This window comes from Vidua chalybeata, chromosome 19, assembly GCF_026979565.1.
Source record: "Vidua chalybeata isolate OUT-0048 chromosome 19, bVidCha1 merged haplotype, whole genome shotgun sequence".
Classification (NCBI taxonomy): domain Eukaryota; kingdom Metazoa; phylum Chordata; class Aves; order Passeriformes; family Viduidae; genus Vidua; species Vidua chalybeata.
In genome coordinates this window covers 12,215,114-12,235,615 of record NC_071548.1, presented here as the reverse complement: position 1 = coordinate 12,235,615, position 20,502 = coordinate 12,215,114, and the positions used below count along the sequence as shown (strand labels likewise).

General features: G+C 40.5%; 1 protein-coding gene and 1 long non-coding RNA gene across 16 annotated transcripts in view; one reads left to right on the top strand and one right to left on the bottom strand.

Annotated features, from left to right (window-relative positions):
- CA10 (carbonic anhydrase 10) overlaps positions 1–20,502 on the bottom strand; it is a 256,270-nt gene that overhangs the window by 29,446 nt on the left and 206,322 nt on the right. For 11 of the 12 annotated variants that reach the window (XM_053960061.1, XM_053960065.1, XM_053960066.1 and 8 more), the window contains one exon: positions 12,553–12,738. In XM_053960061.1, coding sequence (XP_053816036.1) covers positions 12,553–12,738 — 186 coding nt within the window. Of the gene's footprint in view, positions 1–8,718; positions 9,039–12,552; positions 12,739–20,502 lie in introns of those variants that run through there. The other variant, XM_053960072.1, reaches the window with a different exon arrangement.
- On the top strand, positions 10,232–18,718 carry LOC128797486 (uncharacterized). Of its 4 annotated transcripts, XR_008434156.1 has the most exons (6): positions 10,232–10,574; positions 10,914–11,020; positions 12,068–12,160; positions 13,227–13,278; positions 14,565–14,647; positions 17,339–18,718. It is a non-coding gene; the product is annotated as an uncharacterized LOC128797486 (long non-coding RNA). The 4 variants fall into 4 exon arrangements; XR_008434154.1 differs by having other exon boundaries at positions 14,580–18,718; XR_008434153.1 differs by having other exon boundaries at positions 14,565–18,718.

Sequence of the window (20,502 nt, the reverse complement as noted above, 5' to 3'; positions counted from 1 at the left end):
AGAGCAAAGATTCATATAACCAAATACACCAAATATATACTGTTCACATTGAACATGCCTTGGAAAAGAAATTTTAAAAAATCTATTTTCTTTATTCATAAGAATTTTGCATTTGAGAGGATGTGACAGCTGTTTCTGGCCAGTCTTACACTCAAAGTTAAGCAGATGAAGGCTGTGTTGCCAACTGGTTCTGTTATTAGCAGAGTAGTATAGTAGTGACATGTTCATACTTAGAGATAAGAAAAAGTAAATAAAGTTTGAGATGATGGAAGGAGATGGGCAGTAATGGATTTGCCTTTTCTAGCTAAAATCCAGAACTCTCTTTGCTTTTGATAGAACTTTCAGTGTAATAGTGCTTTTGTATATGGTTCATTTCTAATGTGCCTATGGCAAATCATCATTGACAAAATGTTTTCATGGCAGGTACATTAAAAACCCCAAACAAAGCACTGAAAAGTGTCTGAACATAATTAATTAATTCCTACTGAATTTTAAACCATCAAATTTTGGCAGGTGTATGCTGTAACATCCAGTTGTTTATACAAAGAGAAGAATGCAGACAGATAAACATGAGATATTAAAAGATAAATGGAAAGAAAACTGACTTGGAATAAATGTGGCTTAACCTTGTCAATTTTAATTCTTCAAAGTGTTAGCACTGATGCCATTGTGGCTACTACCACTTGCATGCTGTTTTAAAAGTAGCTATGCCTGAAAAACTTATAATTTTAATAATTTTAGAAAGACATCATTCTGAAATTATAACAAAACTGCATTTTCCTTCCTTTTATTGCTTGTAAAACATACCAAACCATTAACTATCACAATTTTGTCTAAAGAAAGCAAAATTTAGCAGTATTTCCCTCTCAGTCTTTATGGAAATTACAGAGATGGCTAAAATGAAATACCTCAAATTTAAAGTATTTTCACTTTCTGGGAGGCAGTGCATGCCAGGAAAGGTCTACAGTGATGGAGGAAAGTCAAGCCAGTATTCTAAATGAAAAATCTCACTCTGCCACTCCCAGCAATCCCTGAAAATGTAATAAAAAGGCAGATAGAAATGATATTACTTAGTTGGCTTTTTGCGAAGATATTAAAATGTGTCATAAGAAACTGTTAAACGTAAAGTAAGGGACAAAGACCTATCAAAAGAGTCACTGAAGCTATAGAAATAATCTGAAGGTCAGGGAGCTGTGTATTAGGAAACAGGGATTATTCCTGGAGAGGACAGAAAAGTGGGAGCTGGAACACCTCCTGGCCTCATCCTAGATGGATGTGGTGCTCCCAATCCCCATTTGGGTCCCAAAGCACAGTGACTAGCACATCTATTTGGGATGAGGAAAACCTGCTGTGGCTGCCTCCTGTGCCTGTCCTGGCTACAGGATTGAGCCAGGAATTCCCATCTCCCACAAGAGGACTATGCCAGCAAGTTCAGTCTGTTTGGAATTAGGGTCACATTCACTGTCTGAAGCTCTTCCATTTTTACAGAGTAAAATAAAAATTACTAAAGATAAGTTTCCAAATTGACTCCCCACTGTCTTCAGTGCAAGGGCTGGGCTTGCTCTCAGAATTAGCTGGGTTTGATCCCACTTAAGCATTTACTGAGACAAACTTGTGTGGGGTGTGTGTGCTCAGCACCAAACAGGCTCAGGAGCTTCACTGGATCCTCAGCATTGTGGTTCATCTGTCATTAACCCCAGACTCTCCTATTTATTATCTGATACCCAGCATCCCTCATCCATCTCAGGGGTGCTAGCAGTGAGGACAGATGAGGGTAAGAGGGATTTTTCAGTCCACACTTAGTACAGAAATGCCAAATCATATTTTTACCCCAGACCAATTTCCATGAGGGTTTTGCCCAAGGTAAGGTTTACAGTAACTGCTCACTGGTTTTTATTGTTTTGCTAAATTATAATAATAAAATGCCTTTAATTGCTTTTTATTTTCTTTGTGGTTGCCTATAGTAGCTGCAAGGGCTTTTGTATAGGTTGTTAGTAGGATTGCTCCTTTCTTTGGAATACTACATTAAATATATTTGGGGAAAAAGTTAAAACTTACAAAAGGTGTAATGGAAAACTGATTACCAAGTGACATAAACCAAAACCCATTTCAAAATGAACATTGTTTTTTGCCAGCAGAGGTAAATTGTTCTTTAATTAAAGAAGAGTCATCCTGTAGCAAGTGAAGTCATCCCAAGCAAATGATAATAATATGGAATGAGGTAAAGTGAATACTTCAGAAGTGACACTGGAGGTTTAGAGTGCTGAATGTTTTCATGTTCCAGTGGTTTAAAAAAGCAAATCCTACAGCTGTTACTTTAAGCAGAAAAACTCCACCTTATTGCTTTATGATGCTGGATTTTAAAATTGAGGCACCAGAGGGATTTAGATTACAGTCAGTGACAGACTGTGCTCTCAGTACATGGACAATCTCTTCCACTTTGCCCTCCCCCCAAAAAGGATAACAGTTGGTAACCAGAAAGTAAACATGTGTAAAAATGTATTTATTTCTAAAGGAATCTGCTTCACTTGGTATCTAAGAAATTCAATATTTATTATTCCATGCAGATATTTTGCTGCATCACATGCTACATTAATGAACTGACATTGTCACAACAAAGCTTGGCATTTGTTTGGATGGTTCCTGCAATTCTACTAATGGATGGAGAGTTCATAAAATTCAGAAAAGTAGTTTCCAACAAAGGAAAGATTTCTGGCAAGAAATGCCCACATATGTGTAGCTAATGGAATACAATCCCTCTAAAAATATGCCTGTAGAGTTTCTTGAAATTCAGTGTAAAGTAGACAGTATCTATAGGGCTTGTATCCCAAAATCCTCAGAAAGCAAAAGACAGAAAGAAAACATTCTGGCCCCCAGAAATGGAGCTCCTTATATCAAGCACCTGTAATTTGCTATGTAGAATCCAGGAATAATCATGTGCTTTAGTAAAACATGAAGAAATCTAGGGAATGTAGATGTTTTCAGGCTTCAGTGAGCAAAGAGACAAACATTTCTGGTTCTTGCTAGAACTGATTTGGAAGTGAATGTCCTGTTGCATTTCAGTGGAAATGACAAAGAGAACTTCAGTATAGTAGCAGCTGGAACCCAAGTTCAACAGCCTGACATTCAGTGCTTGAAGGGAAACTCCCTTAAATACGATACACAAAATTTTCAAATATTTAAAGATGCTTTCTAGAAATCAGCTAATGATCTACAGAATTCAGGCGCCTCTGTATTGTTTTGTTGTCTGAAATTAATGTATTCAATTATTCCAAAAAAACGTAGTGCAATTTTAGCATGAATAAATAAGCAGAATGATGATGTACTAAAAGACTGCTGTAAAGGTTCTTCATTTTGTTATATATGGAATTCGTGCAGTTGGGGGTGCATGTAATAAACTGTAGTTATAAATGTTATACACTGTAGCCATAAAATGTTTTAGAGTTGCTGTTAAAAATCCAGGGCGAAGGGAATTCGCAGATTAAGTTGCCGAGCACCTAATTAGCATTTAAAAAGCCAGCAGAAATCAATGACTGAAAAAGCTGGCTATTAGGTCACACCCAAGTGAATCACAGGCAAGTGGCTTTGAGGCCAGGACCCAGACTCAACACCAAGAGGGAAGACAAGGAGGGGAACATCTGGACTCATCACCATCTGATGATCTGCTGCTCAGACGACATTAGCGGCCAAAATGCCTTCTCTGTGAGGGAAGACTGCATGAATATGCAGCTTGCCACAATGACTTATAGCCAAAGGTGAAATAAAAGTATAAAAACCCTCTGCAGAAATACAATGGCGCGCAAACTCGAAGGAGGCACTGACTGCTGGTTTGCACCCAGAGCTGCTCTGTAGACTGTGGGCGATTCCCGACCGAGCTGCAGTCGGGGCGAATTCGAACTCTAAATTGTTACGTGATCGCAAATAAATTTAGTTATTAATTATTAATTTGGATTGGCTTGTCTCTATTTACAACAATTTGATGTGAACTATAACTTTTTACCTTCAGTGACCATGCAAATACCTCAGTAATCTGAGAAAACGAAAGCCTAAAGCAAAGATCAAAATCCTACTTGGATACCTAAAATTCAGTCTTATATTTTAGAAGGGGTTAAACACTTGTTCTGAACATCATTCAATCTCCAAATGGTTTCTAATGATTGTTTGGGATTATAAAATTAAATTACTGTTCCTTTCAATTATATGTTATTGTCAGTCTTTTTGCTAAAAGACATAAATATGTAATTCTGCCCCTGTGTCTTTTTCTTAGTTTGTATCCATGAAGAGCTATAGCTGCATCAGGTCCAATCCCGATTCCTGTTGGGGCAATAACTGAATTTCTGGGATTTATCCACCAAGAGAAACACCCTTTTACAATTTGCTACAAATAAAACCATTTGACTTTTCCTGTTTTGCCTGAACTATCATAAAATGCACACTTAGGCCTGTAGTATGCACTGTAACTTCTTCCCTTGAAAAAAAAAATCAAGACATATTTGTATTTCCACTGTCAATCAAGTTTTGGAAAGGCGAAAAAATAACAGGAATGCTATTTATTACAGGAGAAGCTGATTATACACAAAGTAAAATTCTTTATTACTGTTATAAAATTTGGTCAACATATAACTTGTGTAATTAAGGGGTTTTCCTAAGTGAGGGATAAACCAGTCTATTTCTAAAATCTAATTTTCCTTTGAAAATGGCAGCGTGGCTACAGTGGCACTAAATGTAAACCTGTGACTGTGAGAGTACCCTGGTGCTACCTGGCAATGTGGCCATTCCTATAAAAATGTGTTGTACTTGCTGCGTATTTTTTCTATTTATATATTTATGATCAATGACTTATAGTTGCTACACCTTCAATTGATTATAGAACTTCTCATGGCTATTAAGGATTGGGATTTTTTATTTAACAAGTGTATTTTACCCATGGCTTGAAGATGACTGTCTAGCCAAAACATTACCGGAACATAAGTTAAAAGTCGACTACTCCAACAAAGTTAAACATGAAAAGTTAAAGCTTTTGAAGGTCAGTAAGGATTAAGATGTATTTTTAGCACTTAGTGTCTTTTGATGTAAAATATACCACAAAAATTTCAGTTCCCTGTTTCTGGAAAGTAATCTTTCTTGTGGGCTCCAACAGAGTAGTTCAGAAGGAGAGGCTTTCTTGGTAAGAAACCCCAGCTGCATTTTGTTATATTAACAAGCAGTAAAAGACCATTTAACTTAAAACATAAAATTGAATTTGGTTTAGAAAAACACAATAATCCTGTACAGGCCATTCACTTAAGGGTTGCACTTGATGATCCTTGTGGGTTCCTTCAATGCAGAATATTCTGTAAATAAGTCTTTTTGGACTTCATCCCTGCTTTTTATTGATATTGTATAAAATTTTGGGTGAAGCCATCTGTAATATTTTGTGAGGATAGAGGTGCATTCTTACAACTGAAGCACATATTCATGTCCCAGTGATTTCGAATTACTTATGTGATCAGTCTCCTTATACTTTAGTAATGACAGTACTACCACCTCTCCCTGATTTTTATTCTGTTCCTATAGCAATTTAAGTCTTTATCTACTGACTTTCTCCTTTGAAGCTCAACATTAATCTGAAGGTTATAGAGATTTTACTAAGTCTCCCTTCCTTTACACATGTTCCCTCAGCTGATACTTTTTCCAGAGGCTGATTTTTCAACATTAATAAGCATTGGAATATTGTAAACTTATCTTCTGGCTGAAATACTTAAAATTTACCTGCTCCACTTCCAAGAGAGGCTCCAAAATGTAATACCAGTGGCCTGTGACAACTGAAAAATCTGAATTTTGAACTTCCTTCTTTGAGCTGTTGGCAGCAATGCTGGGGTGTAGTAGGGGCTGTTCCAGCTGGCTCTGTGAGCATCTGGAGGAGTGGGTTTAGGAAGAAACAGTGTTTCCTGTCCTCCCTCCTCAATGGCATTACTGATTTTATCCTCCTCCCCAAGGAAGAGGAAGGATGATGCCCTAATACAATCAGATTTCAAGCTTTTCCTCTATAAATGACGCCACCATGAGGTGTTTTGGGGAGGTTGGTTGGAACTTCACAGGCAAGTCTGGGGTGTACAGGTCTCAGTAACAGAGCCACTGTTTGTGATTTAACAATTCAAAGTACTCTAATTCTGGTGCAGGCTGGATTAAACTATCCCAGCTGGCTGGCTGGTGCTCATAGGCTGTCTATCTTACAGTGCTGATTCTAAAAATATCCCAAGTTGGATTTACAACACTGATTTCCCTATAAGTAATCCTTTACTATCACTAAAAGTCCCCTGCTCACACAGAACAGGCCTGCAGTGAAAGAAATGGCAGTAGCAAGAGGAGAGTGGTGTTTCAGAACTTCCAGTTTCTCCCTTTTATCTTCATTTTCTTGTATTTTTGTGTTGGTTTTCTCAGCAACTTTTAGCAGCAGTAAATCTCAGCTCCAAACTGTGTGTACAGCAATACTTGTCCATTTATTCAGATCCTGTTCTCACTTTCATTTTAATTCTTCTGTTGCAAATTAAATAATTGTGTGTTTATAATTGATCCATGGGTTTTTGGAAGGGTGGGCAAAGAAGAAATTTTTTTTTTTTCATGTGTTGTGGACTGTGGTCTCTTGTTTGAAAGTGTTCAGCCACTATGTTTCTGAAAAGTGCATAACCCCAAATAATTAAGCTCCTTGACTTTCTGCCTTGGCAGTGATAAGGCTGTCACGATGCATACCAGCAAAGTGATTTGAGGTCTCCTGCAGCACATTTTTCATTTTTATGTTTAGGAAAAAAAAATTGACCATAAAAGTTTTTTATGACTTTGCCACATGGTGAAGTTTAAGGGTCCCATTTTTACCATGAACCTTTTGGAACTTGTTACCTTTTTATTTTAACAAGGCAGACAGTGCCTGAGCTACGGCACTCAGGCCAATTCTGCTGATTAAATGGAAATTAAATGATAGAAACTCTGAAGCATTAAAACCTGTTTTGCATAGAGGCATTAGGCAGCAGACACAAATGACTGGTGTCTTAGTTGGAGACTTTGCCTAAGGCAAGATTTTCTTTTAATCATTATAATACAGTAGGATGCTCCTGCAAAGAACAGGGAATTATAATCACTCAAGTCTATATCATAGGGACAAATAAATACTCCATTTATTTATTTAAGCATTCCAAAGCCTGCCTGCCTTTCCATGTTACCAGTGCCAAATCTATTGATAATCGGCTACACAGTTTAAAGCTCTTAAACTTGAACTGTTTAAACAATTATTAGTTCAATTATTCTGTCTACTAAAGTCATAATTGGGGGCTAAAAAGTAACCAGATTATTGTAGAGATCTCTTTTGACAGCCTTTAACATTTAGTTATAAGCTAAAGCCTGGAAATTACAAGCCTCTCGGTATCATTCTGTCCACAGCACATTCTGAAGCAATCTGCTATTTCTAGGCTGTTTTTCATCCCATGTTACTACTCCAGTGCTCTCCAACTTGCTCTGAGTGCCTGCCTACTTGCAGAACTAGGCAATAAAGGTCCCTAAAATAAATTACTTCCTTAGTGTGGACATCAGGTAGGATTTCCAGATGTGTAAAGAACATTGCAGGTGGTTCAAGGTGAATTGGGGCTGTTTAAAGGCTTCTGCTTTGTCTGGACTTGGATTTAATTTAGGCCTGAGCAAATCTAAGTCTTGCAGTGCTAGGAGGGAGAGGTGCTGTCCTGTCCCCTGCCCTCTCCCCAGCGTCCCGTCTCTCTGCAGTGTCTTGATTCTAGTATGACTTGGAGACCTCAGTGAAAATGAGGGGAGAGACATGGATGGGAATGGAAGAAAGGAGCAGCAGGAATAAATCTGGTTGGATCTACTGGAATAGATTAATGTGTAATGAACAAAGTTCCCAGGTGTTCCCCAGAGATGGGGGCAGGGCTAATTGCTCTGTTTGTTTTCTCTAAACTATCTGGAGATAACCTGCCTCCCCCACCACACCAACATTCTGGGACTAAAATGCAAATTAAAAAACCCTTGGGATCATGGGAGTATTTTTAGGGGATAAAGATACCCCTAAATAAAGAACTAAACACAGTAGAGGGTGCTAGACAAATGCTCTAGCTGAGGAAGAGGGAAACACATCCCCTGATCGACTTTCGTCCATTGCCATCACCTAAAAAAAACTAGAGTAGATTAGGCTGTGGAAAGCAGAGATGGAAAGACAGAACTTTCTGGTGCTGCCACAAGGGAAGGAGAGGGGACAGCTGTTGTTCTGGACTTCAGCAACAGACTCTGCACGTGTCCTTACCCTTTGACTACCGGTGTGCCACAGGGAAAGAAGAGGGGACAGCTACTGCTCTGGACTTCAGCAACAGACTCTGCATTCCTCTTTCCTTTTGTCTGTCTGGGAAAGCTACAATAGCGAGGGTGAGCTCCATGTCAGGCCCCCTGCCAAGCTGATCTTTTTAATAAAGAGCTGAACATTAATAAAGGCATTAGCCCTATTCATTTCAGTGGGTCTAGCGCTGGCAAACGCTATTCACCCACTAGAATATACTTACTTATTTTCTGCTATGAGACAGGATTAGGAGAAAAGCAAAGCAGGCTTAAACTTTAAAGGGTATAAAGAAAAACTTTATTAACAGAACTAAAAGAATAATAAGAATCAGACTAAACCCTTCAAAACACTTCTTCTCTTCCCCCCACCCCCCCTTTCCCACTGACAACATGCAGAAACAATTCAGTCAGTTCAACAATTCAATTTATCACTTCTAGAATAGTCTTTCTTCAGTTCACTTAGGGAGAGAAGACTCTCTTGTCCTGCTATGGAGACTTCTTCACAAGAAAGAGTTCTCTCATGGCTTTTAAATTCCACGAATAGCAGCCACCCAGAAATCTGCAATCATGAAGTCTCTCCCATCTTTTGCAGCCTTCCCACAGCTGTGTTTATGAGCCATGCCAACTTATGGGGTACTATTTTAAGGATGAGCTGTTCAAAAGCAAACATCTCTCTGTCTCTGAGATCATCTTCATCTCTGGGAACAGAGGTTTTCTTCTTTCTATGGGGGCAAAGGGTCTTCATCACTCTTATTTCTCTCTCTCTGTTCAAACTTCTCATGGGGTCACAGCTACTTCAACACCTGCTTGCTTTAGCATAAATGCCTTTGCTCATATCTACAATTTGAATGCTTCATCACCCTATGTTTTTCAATGAGTTACAGGGAAAAGGAGTCTGATATACCAATTATACCTTCTCCATAGCCTTACAAGAGGATTTCAGCCCAGGACTGAGGCATCTCCTCAATCCCTCCCATCTGGGACTTGACTTCTTTACTGACCTTCATGTCTTATGTTGTTCTCTATGTATCTTCACTCATTTCTTTCACTCGAGAGAAAGATCTGATGTTTGTAAGTTTCATCTGTGCACTAAAAAGGTTAGTATGTTACCCGGGCAACGGCTGGAGCAGTTAAGGTGGAGTATTTTAGGCTTCGCGGGGGAGCTGGGCCAGGATAGCAGGGGCCCGGGCCAGAACAACGGTGGCTGCCCTGGGGGGGGGCGGCTAGGATCTTAGCAGCCAGGCTAGAACTCAGAGGCAGCACCCATGGGCCCATGGCTTCCCCTCCCCGAGCCCAGCAGTTTCTGGTGAAACTCAGCTGTGGCAGAATTTCAGCCAAACTGCGGGCTGCCTGGCCGCACTGAAGGGGAGCAAGACCCGGCTCAGCCAGCACTACATCGGAGCAGGCCCTGTCAGGATGGGGCCTGGCGGGTTCTCTGGGAAGGGACCCAGGGGTGCAGAGGGGACCGGCTTGGCTCGTTACCTGTACTCAGGAAGAAAAAAAAATCCGGGGCTGTGTTCATTTTAAAATGTGAAGCTCACAGGGGCGTGTTTTACTCTTTAATTGGCTTATTAGCATGCCAATTCTCAGAGCCAGCAATTGGTTTTTCCCAGGCACATAGGAAGCTCTTAATAGCTTCTCTTAGAACCTCAATTCTATGCCTGGGCTCATTCCCTCCTCACTAAAACTCAATTAAAGCAAAACCAACACAATTGCTCTGCTTGGGTAACTTGGGAATTGTTTCCCCAGTGAAACAGAGGTTTCTGGAAAGTCCAGAGAGGGTTTGTCCAACACAGCTGAAACCAGCAGTAACAGGGCCAGCCCTGGCAGCTCAGTCTGCAATTAGCAGTCACACAGTGCAGTCCTGGTTCCTAAAGCCTAAGCCAGCAAATATTCATTGCTATTCTTACCTGCACCAGCTAAATTAGACTAATGAACCTAGGCAGTTATTTTTCTTTATCCCATCTCCACTGACAGCATTATCTAAGGCAGGAGTGAATAGTAATTAGCATCAAGCCTTGAAAGCACCTGTGACATCACAAAGACACTCCCAGGAAGTCAGCTGGCTTGTTTACAGCATTCCCTCTCTCACTGCTGAGAGATGTAGATGTTACATCCCCCAGTGCTGAGAGCTTGTGGAAGAGCCCTCATTTATACAGGCAGCACTTGCATGGGTGGATGGACACTCAAAGAACTCAATCAGCTGCTGCCCTTCCCTGGAAATCTGCAGTCATTCAGCACCACTGATTTGCATCTGGGTTTGTACTTTGGAATAGTGTGTTCTAGAAGTAAGACTTAACTGTACGGGTATAGGCTCAAATTAGTAATTAATGCTTGACCTTGCTGGAGTTCACCTGTCCACCTACCCAAAATAGATTTTGAAACCTTGAAAAACACACCTTCAAAGGACAGAATTCATCTCAGTGTCTGAAAGGGAGTCCTTGAATCTCAACTCCTCTGCCTCTGTTTGTCTGTGCTCTGTTGTCAAGGGGAATGCATCTCCACAGAGTGATTTGCCCTGTCCTGAGAGACCCAGCTCTGGCTGTCGGGACTGATTAATCCTTTGAAGGTGCTGAGCTCTTTTCTATTCACTGCAGGAGGATTCAGAGAAGACGAATCCTGCACACACTGCAGATCCAGCTGTGCCTGACTGACAGAAGTTTCTACTAAGCTCGGTTTTCTGTTTTTATTAAGAAATGTTGAGGTCTCTGTTGAAAAACACCAAATATTAATAGTACTTCAGAACTCCAACTTTCAAAACTAGAAGAGCCTAGCTAATAGCAAACAATGCTCTACACTTTTACACTGTTATAGTCTAGGATTGATGAATTAAAATCTTAAAAACTCTTTTTAAAGTATCTGAAATGGTGGTGCTACATCACAAATGCCACAGTATGTTTCAACCAGATTTTTACTTTCATGTTCAGTCCACTTTTTTTTGTTTGAATATTGCTCTCATGTGTCTGAACAGCAAAGCAAAGACCTTGTTTACCACAGCATCCTTTACTTTCAGCGCTTAAAGGAGCAATGCATGATGGGTTCACGTATAGAATTGAACAAAGGCAACCAAAATCAGTTGTGTAAGACATTAGTAATGTCACAAAAAAGCTGCCACAGGCTATATGTAGCTTATAAAACAAAGCCAGTAATTACTATCAATTATAACATCATCATGTGACAATGCTGCAATTAATTTCTTACTCTTAAATAACTGCTGTTGCCAAAGAAAATGCCACACATTGACTCATCACCAGTCTGTGATGCATAATACAGATGTTAATTTGATTACTCATCTCCGAGAAAATAAGTGCTTGATGATGAAAAAGCTGTTCTTTTTTGATATTCTGAAAGAATGGTAACAGAGTGGCTTTAAAAATAATCCCTAAAGTAACACAGAATGTGAAACATTATGTTGAGTTGTAGAGTTGGACACTGCGTAGTTCACAGCCATGGCCCAAGCTGGAGGAGGATGGGGTACTGCAAACCTCATGCATCTCTTTTATGAGAAAATATTCCTATATAAGGAACATGGAAAGATCCCTTTTTTTTTTTTTTTTTTGTCCCAGAAAGTCTGCAAACTTTATTGTAAATCTTGAAAAAGGGTTCCATCTAAGCCACTAAAATATTTATCCAGCAAGAATAATGGGCCATTCTCGAATAGGTAACAGGATCAAGAAATTATAGTCTTTCTTGGGACAGGAAATACATGTTATAGACATGTATTTAACATAAAACATTACTATTCTGCCAGGGAGTATGTGTGCAGTTAACTTTATTGCTTGAGCAGAATTCTGTGGAGTCATCTCCAGAATCAAGTATCTCCTTGTTTCTGCATGAATCAAAGGTAGGCTGGTACTCAATCTGAAGTGTTACACACCAGTGAGAAGCAAAAGTAGCCCTTCTGTGGGAATTTGAAGCACTTCCAGCATTACTTTGTAGTTAATCTCATACTTGCTTTTACAAGAGACATAAAGGCCCCATCCAAAGAGACCTGATTATTTGTAGGTAGCACATATGAAGACAGAGGATGTCTCTATATACAATAAACACAGCAGTGTCATTTGTAGATATGAGTCACAAAATTTGCAGTGCTTGATTAAAAAAGAAAAAAAACCAATTCCCTGATTTTCAGAATGGCTACAGGAAAACAATTTTTACAGATTAACTTGGAAATACCCTCAGGCAGAAATAAGAGGTGGGTAATTCCTAGTTGTATCACCCCCCACGGTGACGTACCTCTCCAGAAAAGGCCTGGCCATTGAGGAGGTGCTCTGATCCTTGGCTGTCCTCACTGCCAAAGTGTAACCGGATTTCCTCCAGGCGGTGACTGTAAGTCATTGGGCCCCCAGAGATGTTCACCAGGTGCTCCTTGTCTAACCGCAGGGACACGTGTCTCCCTGTGTTGTACATCGTCCCACTGACCTAAACAAAGTGGAGAGGAGTTAAAAAAAAAAGGATTTTTTCAAAATAATCTGCAAATCTTACAAAATGATTGGTGATTCTGCTTTTTACACACCTTCACTCAAATACAGCGATGCATCTTATGGTTGTGAGATGAAACAACCAACCTCAGGTCATACTTCAATTTCTGCTTTGAACCTTACACTATGTATTCAAATATTTTGCTAAAACCCTATGTACACATTTTAGCTTTGGGCTGACATAGTAAATAGGACTGTTGCACTTCTAATTAAGTAGGTTTTTAGAGTACTTTTCTTGCCAGGTCTGAATAATGGCTTCATTTGAAAATTTCTGCATAGAAAATGGGAACATTTCAGCTGACATAAGTTATTAAAGTACCCTTGAACAAATCTGAAATTTAATTTCCCCCCCTTCTTTTAATATTTATAACAAAGTTACCCAAAAGTAAAGGTGCTGCAAAAAGCTGAGATGCAATTTTTCATTAATAGGGAACTCTATGCCTCCTGGAGCTGCAGAAAAGAACTTTCACTGCCTTCCCATGTAAGTCTCTTTGTTTTGTTATAAATATTTGATATGTACAATTGTCAGGTCTTTTAGCCAGAGAAGTATAGAATTAATTCCAATTTGATTATATATGTCTAGTTCTTACTATACATCAAATAGCTCCTTGAGATTCATCTTTATTTTTTAAAAGGCTGAATGTTGTGCTTCATTTGCAAACTGATTTACAGCTGCTGTAAGGAAAAAGAAAATGATTGCAGATATTTTTCATATGGAATATAATTCTGTCATGATTTCCACTGTCTTAGAAAAAGTTTCTAGATCAAGAAGTTCTTTAATTTAAGCCATTAGAAAGTCAAATACACCAGTTTGAATTAGAGTTTTTATTTATTTTAAAATATTCTGCAGGTATACAAATGTACACTTGAATAACATTAATTTAATTTAAGAAGCAGAAGTGTAGCAACAATATGCTTTGTTGCACTTCAATGTAAAATTAAAGATATGACTATTATGTATTGTATCCTATACTACATCAGTATTATGGTAATTAACATTGCTGCAGTGTCATTTTATCTATAATACTAATTACTGAGTTTAAATGACTTTAAATTTTCTTTCACAGTACGTTGTAAAAAGTTACATGGAACAGATTGTGCACTTGAACTAAATGGAGGAGATCAAACAGCTTTTGATTGTTGTGGTTCTTTACACTTTGATACAGATGTTCTACTTTTTTTGGTGTTTATTCCAACTTAAAATAAGCAGTAATAATTTTTTTATGAAAAGTCATAAAGACAGATATTCCTGTTTGCTGCAAATAGACCACAATGATTTTATTTATAAATGCTCCTTACTTTTTCTACTTGCCTTTGCATACATAATAATTAAATACCAAGTTTAGCTTAATAAGTCAAAGAAGGTTAGTTTATTGAACTCAGTTTCAGTACACTGCATATAAATGAAACAAAATTGCTAATCATAAATAACAAATGTAGTTTAAAAACAAACAGGAGAAAATGGATAAAGCCTCTTATTCACATTTGGAAGCTCATGCTTCACTGAACCCTCAGTTAAATTCAGCAGCTATGCAAAAATATTCAGAATCCATTTTCTTACTTAAATTGGCATAAATATCAAATGAGGTTACCATTATTTTCTCTCTCCAAGTAAAACTGACCCAAATAACCCCCAGTGTGAATAGAATCACTCTCCACAGAGCAGAGAGGGGAAATGATAAGAGGCAAATTCATGAACAGGAGTAACATTTGTCTTTCTTATTTCCGACTTCATAAAAATGCATGGTACTGACTTTTTGGAACCAGATTTTTCCTGTCTAGCTGCAGATCAGGAATACCAGTAAAGCAGTGGAGCATCTGAGGAACCCCTTTTTTGACCTGATGGGAAGGTGAACACTAGAAGTGAGACTGTTAAATTCTCCTGCATGGGCACAGACTGGGTACCAGGCAGAACAAAGTCCAAGATCTTCAATATGAAAAACACAAGGCCTTGCCCTTTTATGTGCCTTCTCACGTTTAAAGGAAGCACTGCGTTTGTTGTTGTGTGTGCCCAGAGAAAGAGAAGCTGCAGAGACCACTTGAGATTCAGCACCAAACTGCACTTTCAGGACATGCCCATTTATGAAGTAGGGTCTTATATTTACCATGTACTGAGATTACAGCTGAATGAAAAGGCTGATATACTGAGGAACTTTTTTTTTCTGAGGAGACACTGTGACTTGCCCAGGCTCTATAATTGACTGTTCTTGATTATGGAAAGGACCTTCATATGTGAATTTCTTTCTTGCAGTTCAAGATATTGTCTGGTTTATACACAACCTCAAAATACCACCTTTACAGGTGTACATTTCAAGTATAACCATTTACAGTTAGGACACAGAAACACTTGAATGTGTTCACCCTCTGTTTGCAAGATCAATACCCAGAAATGCCTTTTGCAAAGCAAATATTACATTTTCTTTTCTCTATGTGCAGTTTTAACTGCTACTTCAGGAAAATGAGGTTCTGATCTTGTTCACTACTGATAAGAGAAGGATTCTCCATCTTTATAGTACTGAGCCTTTAAAGTGATGGTGACTCATTTTAGAACAGGAAACTAACTTGGTTTTGGTGAAAGCAAACTTGCATATGGCCTTACAAAAAGTTGCATGTGTAGAAGTTAACAAGGAAGTATTTTCTGCATTTTGCACATTATTCTACAAAGTAAATGGCATGGAGAATGGGCACCTTATGGGAAAGATGTTGCCTTTTCCTGTCACAGTGAACACTCTCTGCTACTCCAAAAAGCACAGTGTTTAATTTTTTTATATGTGGACTGAATAAAATGTTAGAGGGTAGTTTAAAAGGCTCATAAAAAAAGACCTGTTAAGATCTATACAACTATTTCCTTAATTAGTCAGATGAATCTCAGGTGCTTCACCATGGTGGCCTTTGTGCTGCTTCTTGCTCTGCTTTGTTCTCTGAATTTTTGGCTTGAAAGTTAAACAAAGATGAAGACTCAGCAAACAAACTGGGGGAAGAAATAAGCACTAAATCTTGACCTCCTCTTTGTTTAAAAAAAAAAAAAGTCACAATGAGACTTCAGTAGAGAAAACATATTGAATCATCCATAAAGCTGGTCTGAGAAAACAGAAAAGTCCAAAATCATACAAGTTAATGATCAGGCCACAATCTCAGTTGACCTAATTTTCCTCACAGATTTAGAAATATTTCCAAACAGGTAATATTATCTGTGGCAAAATCCCCAGGTAGAAGAGAGTACTCTCATGTGCTTCAATCTTAATTATGGAACACTTCAACTTCGGTAGCTTTAATTAATTTATTAACAAGTTCCTGATGTAGTTATTTTCTATTTAATCTCATTACTTTTAATTCTTGCTTCATAGAGCTTTGTGCACATAATTTTCCAGCAGCATTTTTCTTTATCTTGATGCAAGACATCCACATGGGCATAGGCTGCTGATATATTCCATACTTCATTTCTCGATAACATCTGGATATCCTGTGGTAGCTTTTTATAAATTGGCCCTGTGACCACAAAAAAAGTCCGAATTCTACTCTTTGAAAGGTGGAACATAAGCAAAGTCAGTAAAAATGCACACCCAAGAAACACAATCTCTCTGCTGCACATTTATCTCGAAATGCTACAGACATGACCATTAGGAAAAACCCACAATAATAAAAATCCCCAGCAAAATCCCTAAACCAAACCAAAATCCACATAAAAAACAGTCCAGAAACATTCTTTCTTCCCCCCCCACCCCCCCCCCCCCCCCCAAATGGTGGTTTTTAACCCAGCCTCTGTGGAAACATTTTTGTTTTGTCCCAGCTAACTCTGTATTTTATTCCCTTCATCTTTTCTTTCACAAATAATACCTAACAAAGTACTTTTCAGAACTTCCTTTGTGGCCTACATCTTTACATTACAGCCTCGGTTAAAAGAGCCTTCAAACCCCGAGCAGAAGAAAAGAAAGCCTTTTTCAGGGTGAAGCCATGCTAGAAATGTGAGCAGGGAATGCAAGAGGATGCTTTGCCTTTCAATTCCATGCTACATCTGTAGTTCATTGTCACCTTCAAGGGGTGGCACAGACCCTCTGCTTCCTGGGGCCTTTACAAATAGTGAAATATTACCTTTTGGATTTATTTAAGTTAAAAGTGGGGTGAATATTAGTTCCAATAACATTTTTAAACTTGTATCAGTACCTCCCATTGGAGCAGCACTGAATGTATGGGAGCAGAAAAATCAAAACCTGCTCTGGTGTCCTTGGATCTTACCTGCAATATTAGATGCTCCTTTCTTTAGGATAAAAATAGATACAGTCCAAAAAAGGCTTAGTGCCATCACCAAGGTTCAAGTTGTGTTTTGAAGGAGTTATAGTGCCCTGGTTTTATGTGCTGCAATAACCACTTTTTGATCATCTGCTGCCTGGCTTTTCCATCCTTTCCTCCTGGCGTGCCATGTTTCAGCAGAATAGGAAAGTGGCCTTGCAGACTCTAGGAGGGGTGGGAATCATGGACTTTCCTCCTCTGTGAGCAGCACCTGAACCACTTTTATATTACCTTTGGTTTCTGCTCCTCAGCAATAGCCGCAGTGCCATGAGGATCCCAAGGAATCTGTGATGTGCCACCGAATTTCTGCTCAGCTCCTCTCCCTGAGCAACTCCATGGAGGGACAGGTGCTCCATGAAAACTTAAAGCATTAACACTAATATTAAATTGGTCATAGCATCCCCCATCTATGCAACTTAAGGTGAAAAAATGCAAAAATAAGTATGCAATTGTTTTTTTGTTTCACTGGGATACGTCAACATCTTTGCCAGGTTGGTTCATTTTCCTCCTGACAGTTAAGAAGAATTGTTCTATGGAAAATTTCACTCTCTGACTAATGTTATCTGAACTTGAGTTTCTATGTGCAGTAATAAACTGAATCATTCTTCTGAGTTCCTCATGTAAATTCCTTTAATTTAATAGGGTTATTTTGGTGGTTGTTCACAGTATCTTGACCATGTCCTGTGATATAAAGTTTTGTCCTCCCTGATTTAAATTGACTGGACTGTAGAAAGTACTCTCACCTCCTTTGTGCAAAGCAGAGGATGCTTTTGCTTCAGGGTTTGAAAGCAAAGTTTACATAGACTTCAGGTCTGTGATCTGAAATCTGACTTTAGGGACAGTGTAGAAGCACTGCACCAAACCAGAATTTCCAAGGTAACCTGCCAGAGCAACCTGCTTTGCTCTCTGCAGCAGAATTATATTCCTTTATTTCACAGCCATAGCTACTACATGAGAACATTCATTCTCTTAATATTGTACTTATGGTATCTGGTTAGTTTTAGTAGTTTTATGGTGTTGATTCCTCATGCTGCTGCTAGAGGGGGCCCAACCTGGAAAATAAAATGATTTTATAGAGTTGTTACTTAACAGTTCCTTTTAAAGAATAAGTATTTTGAAGTCTTCTCTTAAGAAGAGAAAAAGAGGAGATTGCCATATTCAAATAGGAGAGAGCTGTTCTATAGATTTTCCAAACTTTTGAGATCTTTATCCTGGTCTGTGGGAGGGGTTCCCGCTCTCCCTTGGGAGGCAGCAACAGTCTAGAAAAGGTTGCCAATCAACTGCTGCTCTCCGCCCCAGAAGAGCTGTCCATCAATGCTTGGTACTCTCCCCAGTTCCAGAAAGTTCAGTTATTCTGTTATCCCCATTAGCCCCTATTAGAATACCACTCCTCCTCGGTACCCTGATTGGTTCTCTGTATGTTACCCCACTCTGTCTCCTCCCCTTTACCCGTTGCCCATTGGTTGCTTTGTACCCTAACCACTCCTATTCCTCTGCCCTTCAATACCCAGTCCCGCCTTCCCTCGGGGCTCCTGGAGCTTGCTCCCTCCTAGAGAGCTTGTGTCCCTTCCCTCCTTCTCCTGTTCCTGCGACTCTCCTGAAATAAAGCCTCTAGGAATACAGCCTCTCCAGAGTCCTCCCGTCCTTCCGGTGGAGCTATCCAGTTTCTGCCATCTCTTCCCCACGGACCGGTCAGCCGAGGGTTTCCCCCTGGACTGGCTGGGCACCTGGGTGAAGCCCAGAGGATTTATAATTTAATACAATTGGCGCCCCGAACGCGGTGACCACTGCCCTGTTCACCGAGGAGCGTCTCCTGCGAGCGTCCGGATCCATGACCCTGTGCTCCAGGATCTAAAGTGCCGTTCGCCACCGCTTCCAGGAGCAGCTCTCCTTCTATTGTTAGAAGACTTCTGTCTCCTGGTGCTGCTGATAACTCGTGGATATCCGACCCTGCAGCTTCGGGGGAAGCTCCGGATTCCACGAGATCAGCAGCCCTCCACCGCCCCACCAACGCCTTCTTCATTTCGCCGCGTCCCGGTGTCGGTGAGTTTCGCTGCTCGACGCGAGCAGCTGACGCAGGCTCTTCCTTTTTCTTTTCTCTCTTTTGCTTTGGCTGGGGATCTCTCTTGCAGCGGGAAAAACGGGAAACCGCCTTTCCCCTGCACGACGGGAGTTTTATATCCAAGTTAAGTCCGCCCTTGTGTTGGGGAATGTTTCCTTTAAAAAAGGGGTTTTAAAATCTTTTTTTAATTTTATTTTTGAGCACTTTCCTGACGTCTCCATGGACAATGTCTTTTCTGTTTCGTTTTGGGGGAAAGTTGGATGTTACATTTATGATGTTCAGGTTATGGGGAATTTTAAAGTGGGGAGGTTTTTTCCAATTTATGATTCCATTTTTAATTTAGTTAAATCGAAAGGGGAAAGTTTGGGTCCCAGTTCTCCTACCCCTCATTCCGCCCCCCTCGCTCCTAACCCCACTTCCCCTAAGGGTGGATCGGGAGACAGATCCTGCCAGAATGAGGCACAGGGTTGCTGCCGTCTCCCTGCTGCCTCCCATTCCACCCTGTCCTCTCCTTGTGTTGGGACTGGCCACCCCAGCACGAGCCCTACCCGTCCCCTCGTTCCGCGAGTCCCTGACCCCAGTTCTATCCCCAGTTCTACCAATTGTTCACAAAATGGCAACGGCCTCGTGGCCGATCGCCACTTTTCACAAAATGGCGCCTCCTCCTCCTCCTCACCCCCTCGGGTTCCCACCATTTTAACATCTCCGCCCCCTCCGTCGGTTGCCGCCCCTGCGTCGGGTCCCACCCCCCAACACGCGTCGATCTCTGTGACGTCGGGACCCTCCCATCCTGCCTCCTTGACCATGCCCCTGGGTGGGCCCCTGGTGGGTGGGACAGGCCTGCCGGAAGGCCACGCCCTGGTGGGTGGGTCAGGCCACGCCCCCTCTCCTGCCGCTTCTAGTTCCCACGCTACCGGAACCGGAAGTAGGCCCAGCCAGAAGCAGGCCATCTTGGCCTGCAGGGTCTCCTGGCACCGGGACCAACCAGCAAGGGAGAGGCTCCATGCCCTAGCCCGTCCTGCCTCATCCTCGGAGGAGGATGAGGACAGTGACAACCCCGGGCCCACAACCAAGCCAGGGGAGGGCTGGGCCCGGATACGGGCTGAGGCCATTAAGGATGGGGACCTAGATCTCGCAAGGGATCTCACAAGGGATCTAGGTCCATTCACGACACCAATTGTGTATAAGAGGGGAAAAGAGCTGAGGTGGGAACAGTTACCATACGCGGAAGTGAAGGAGTTGAGGAGAGCCGCCAAAGACTATGGAAGGAATTCTCCTTTCTTTAAAAATGTTTTGGACCTTACCTTTTCCGGACATTCCCTTGTACAACATGACCTTCGCTATATAGCGAAG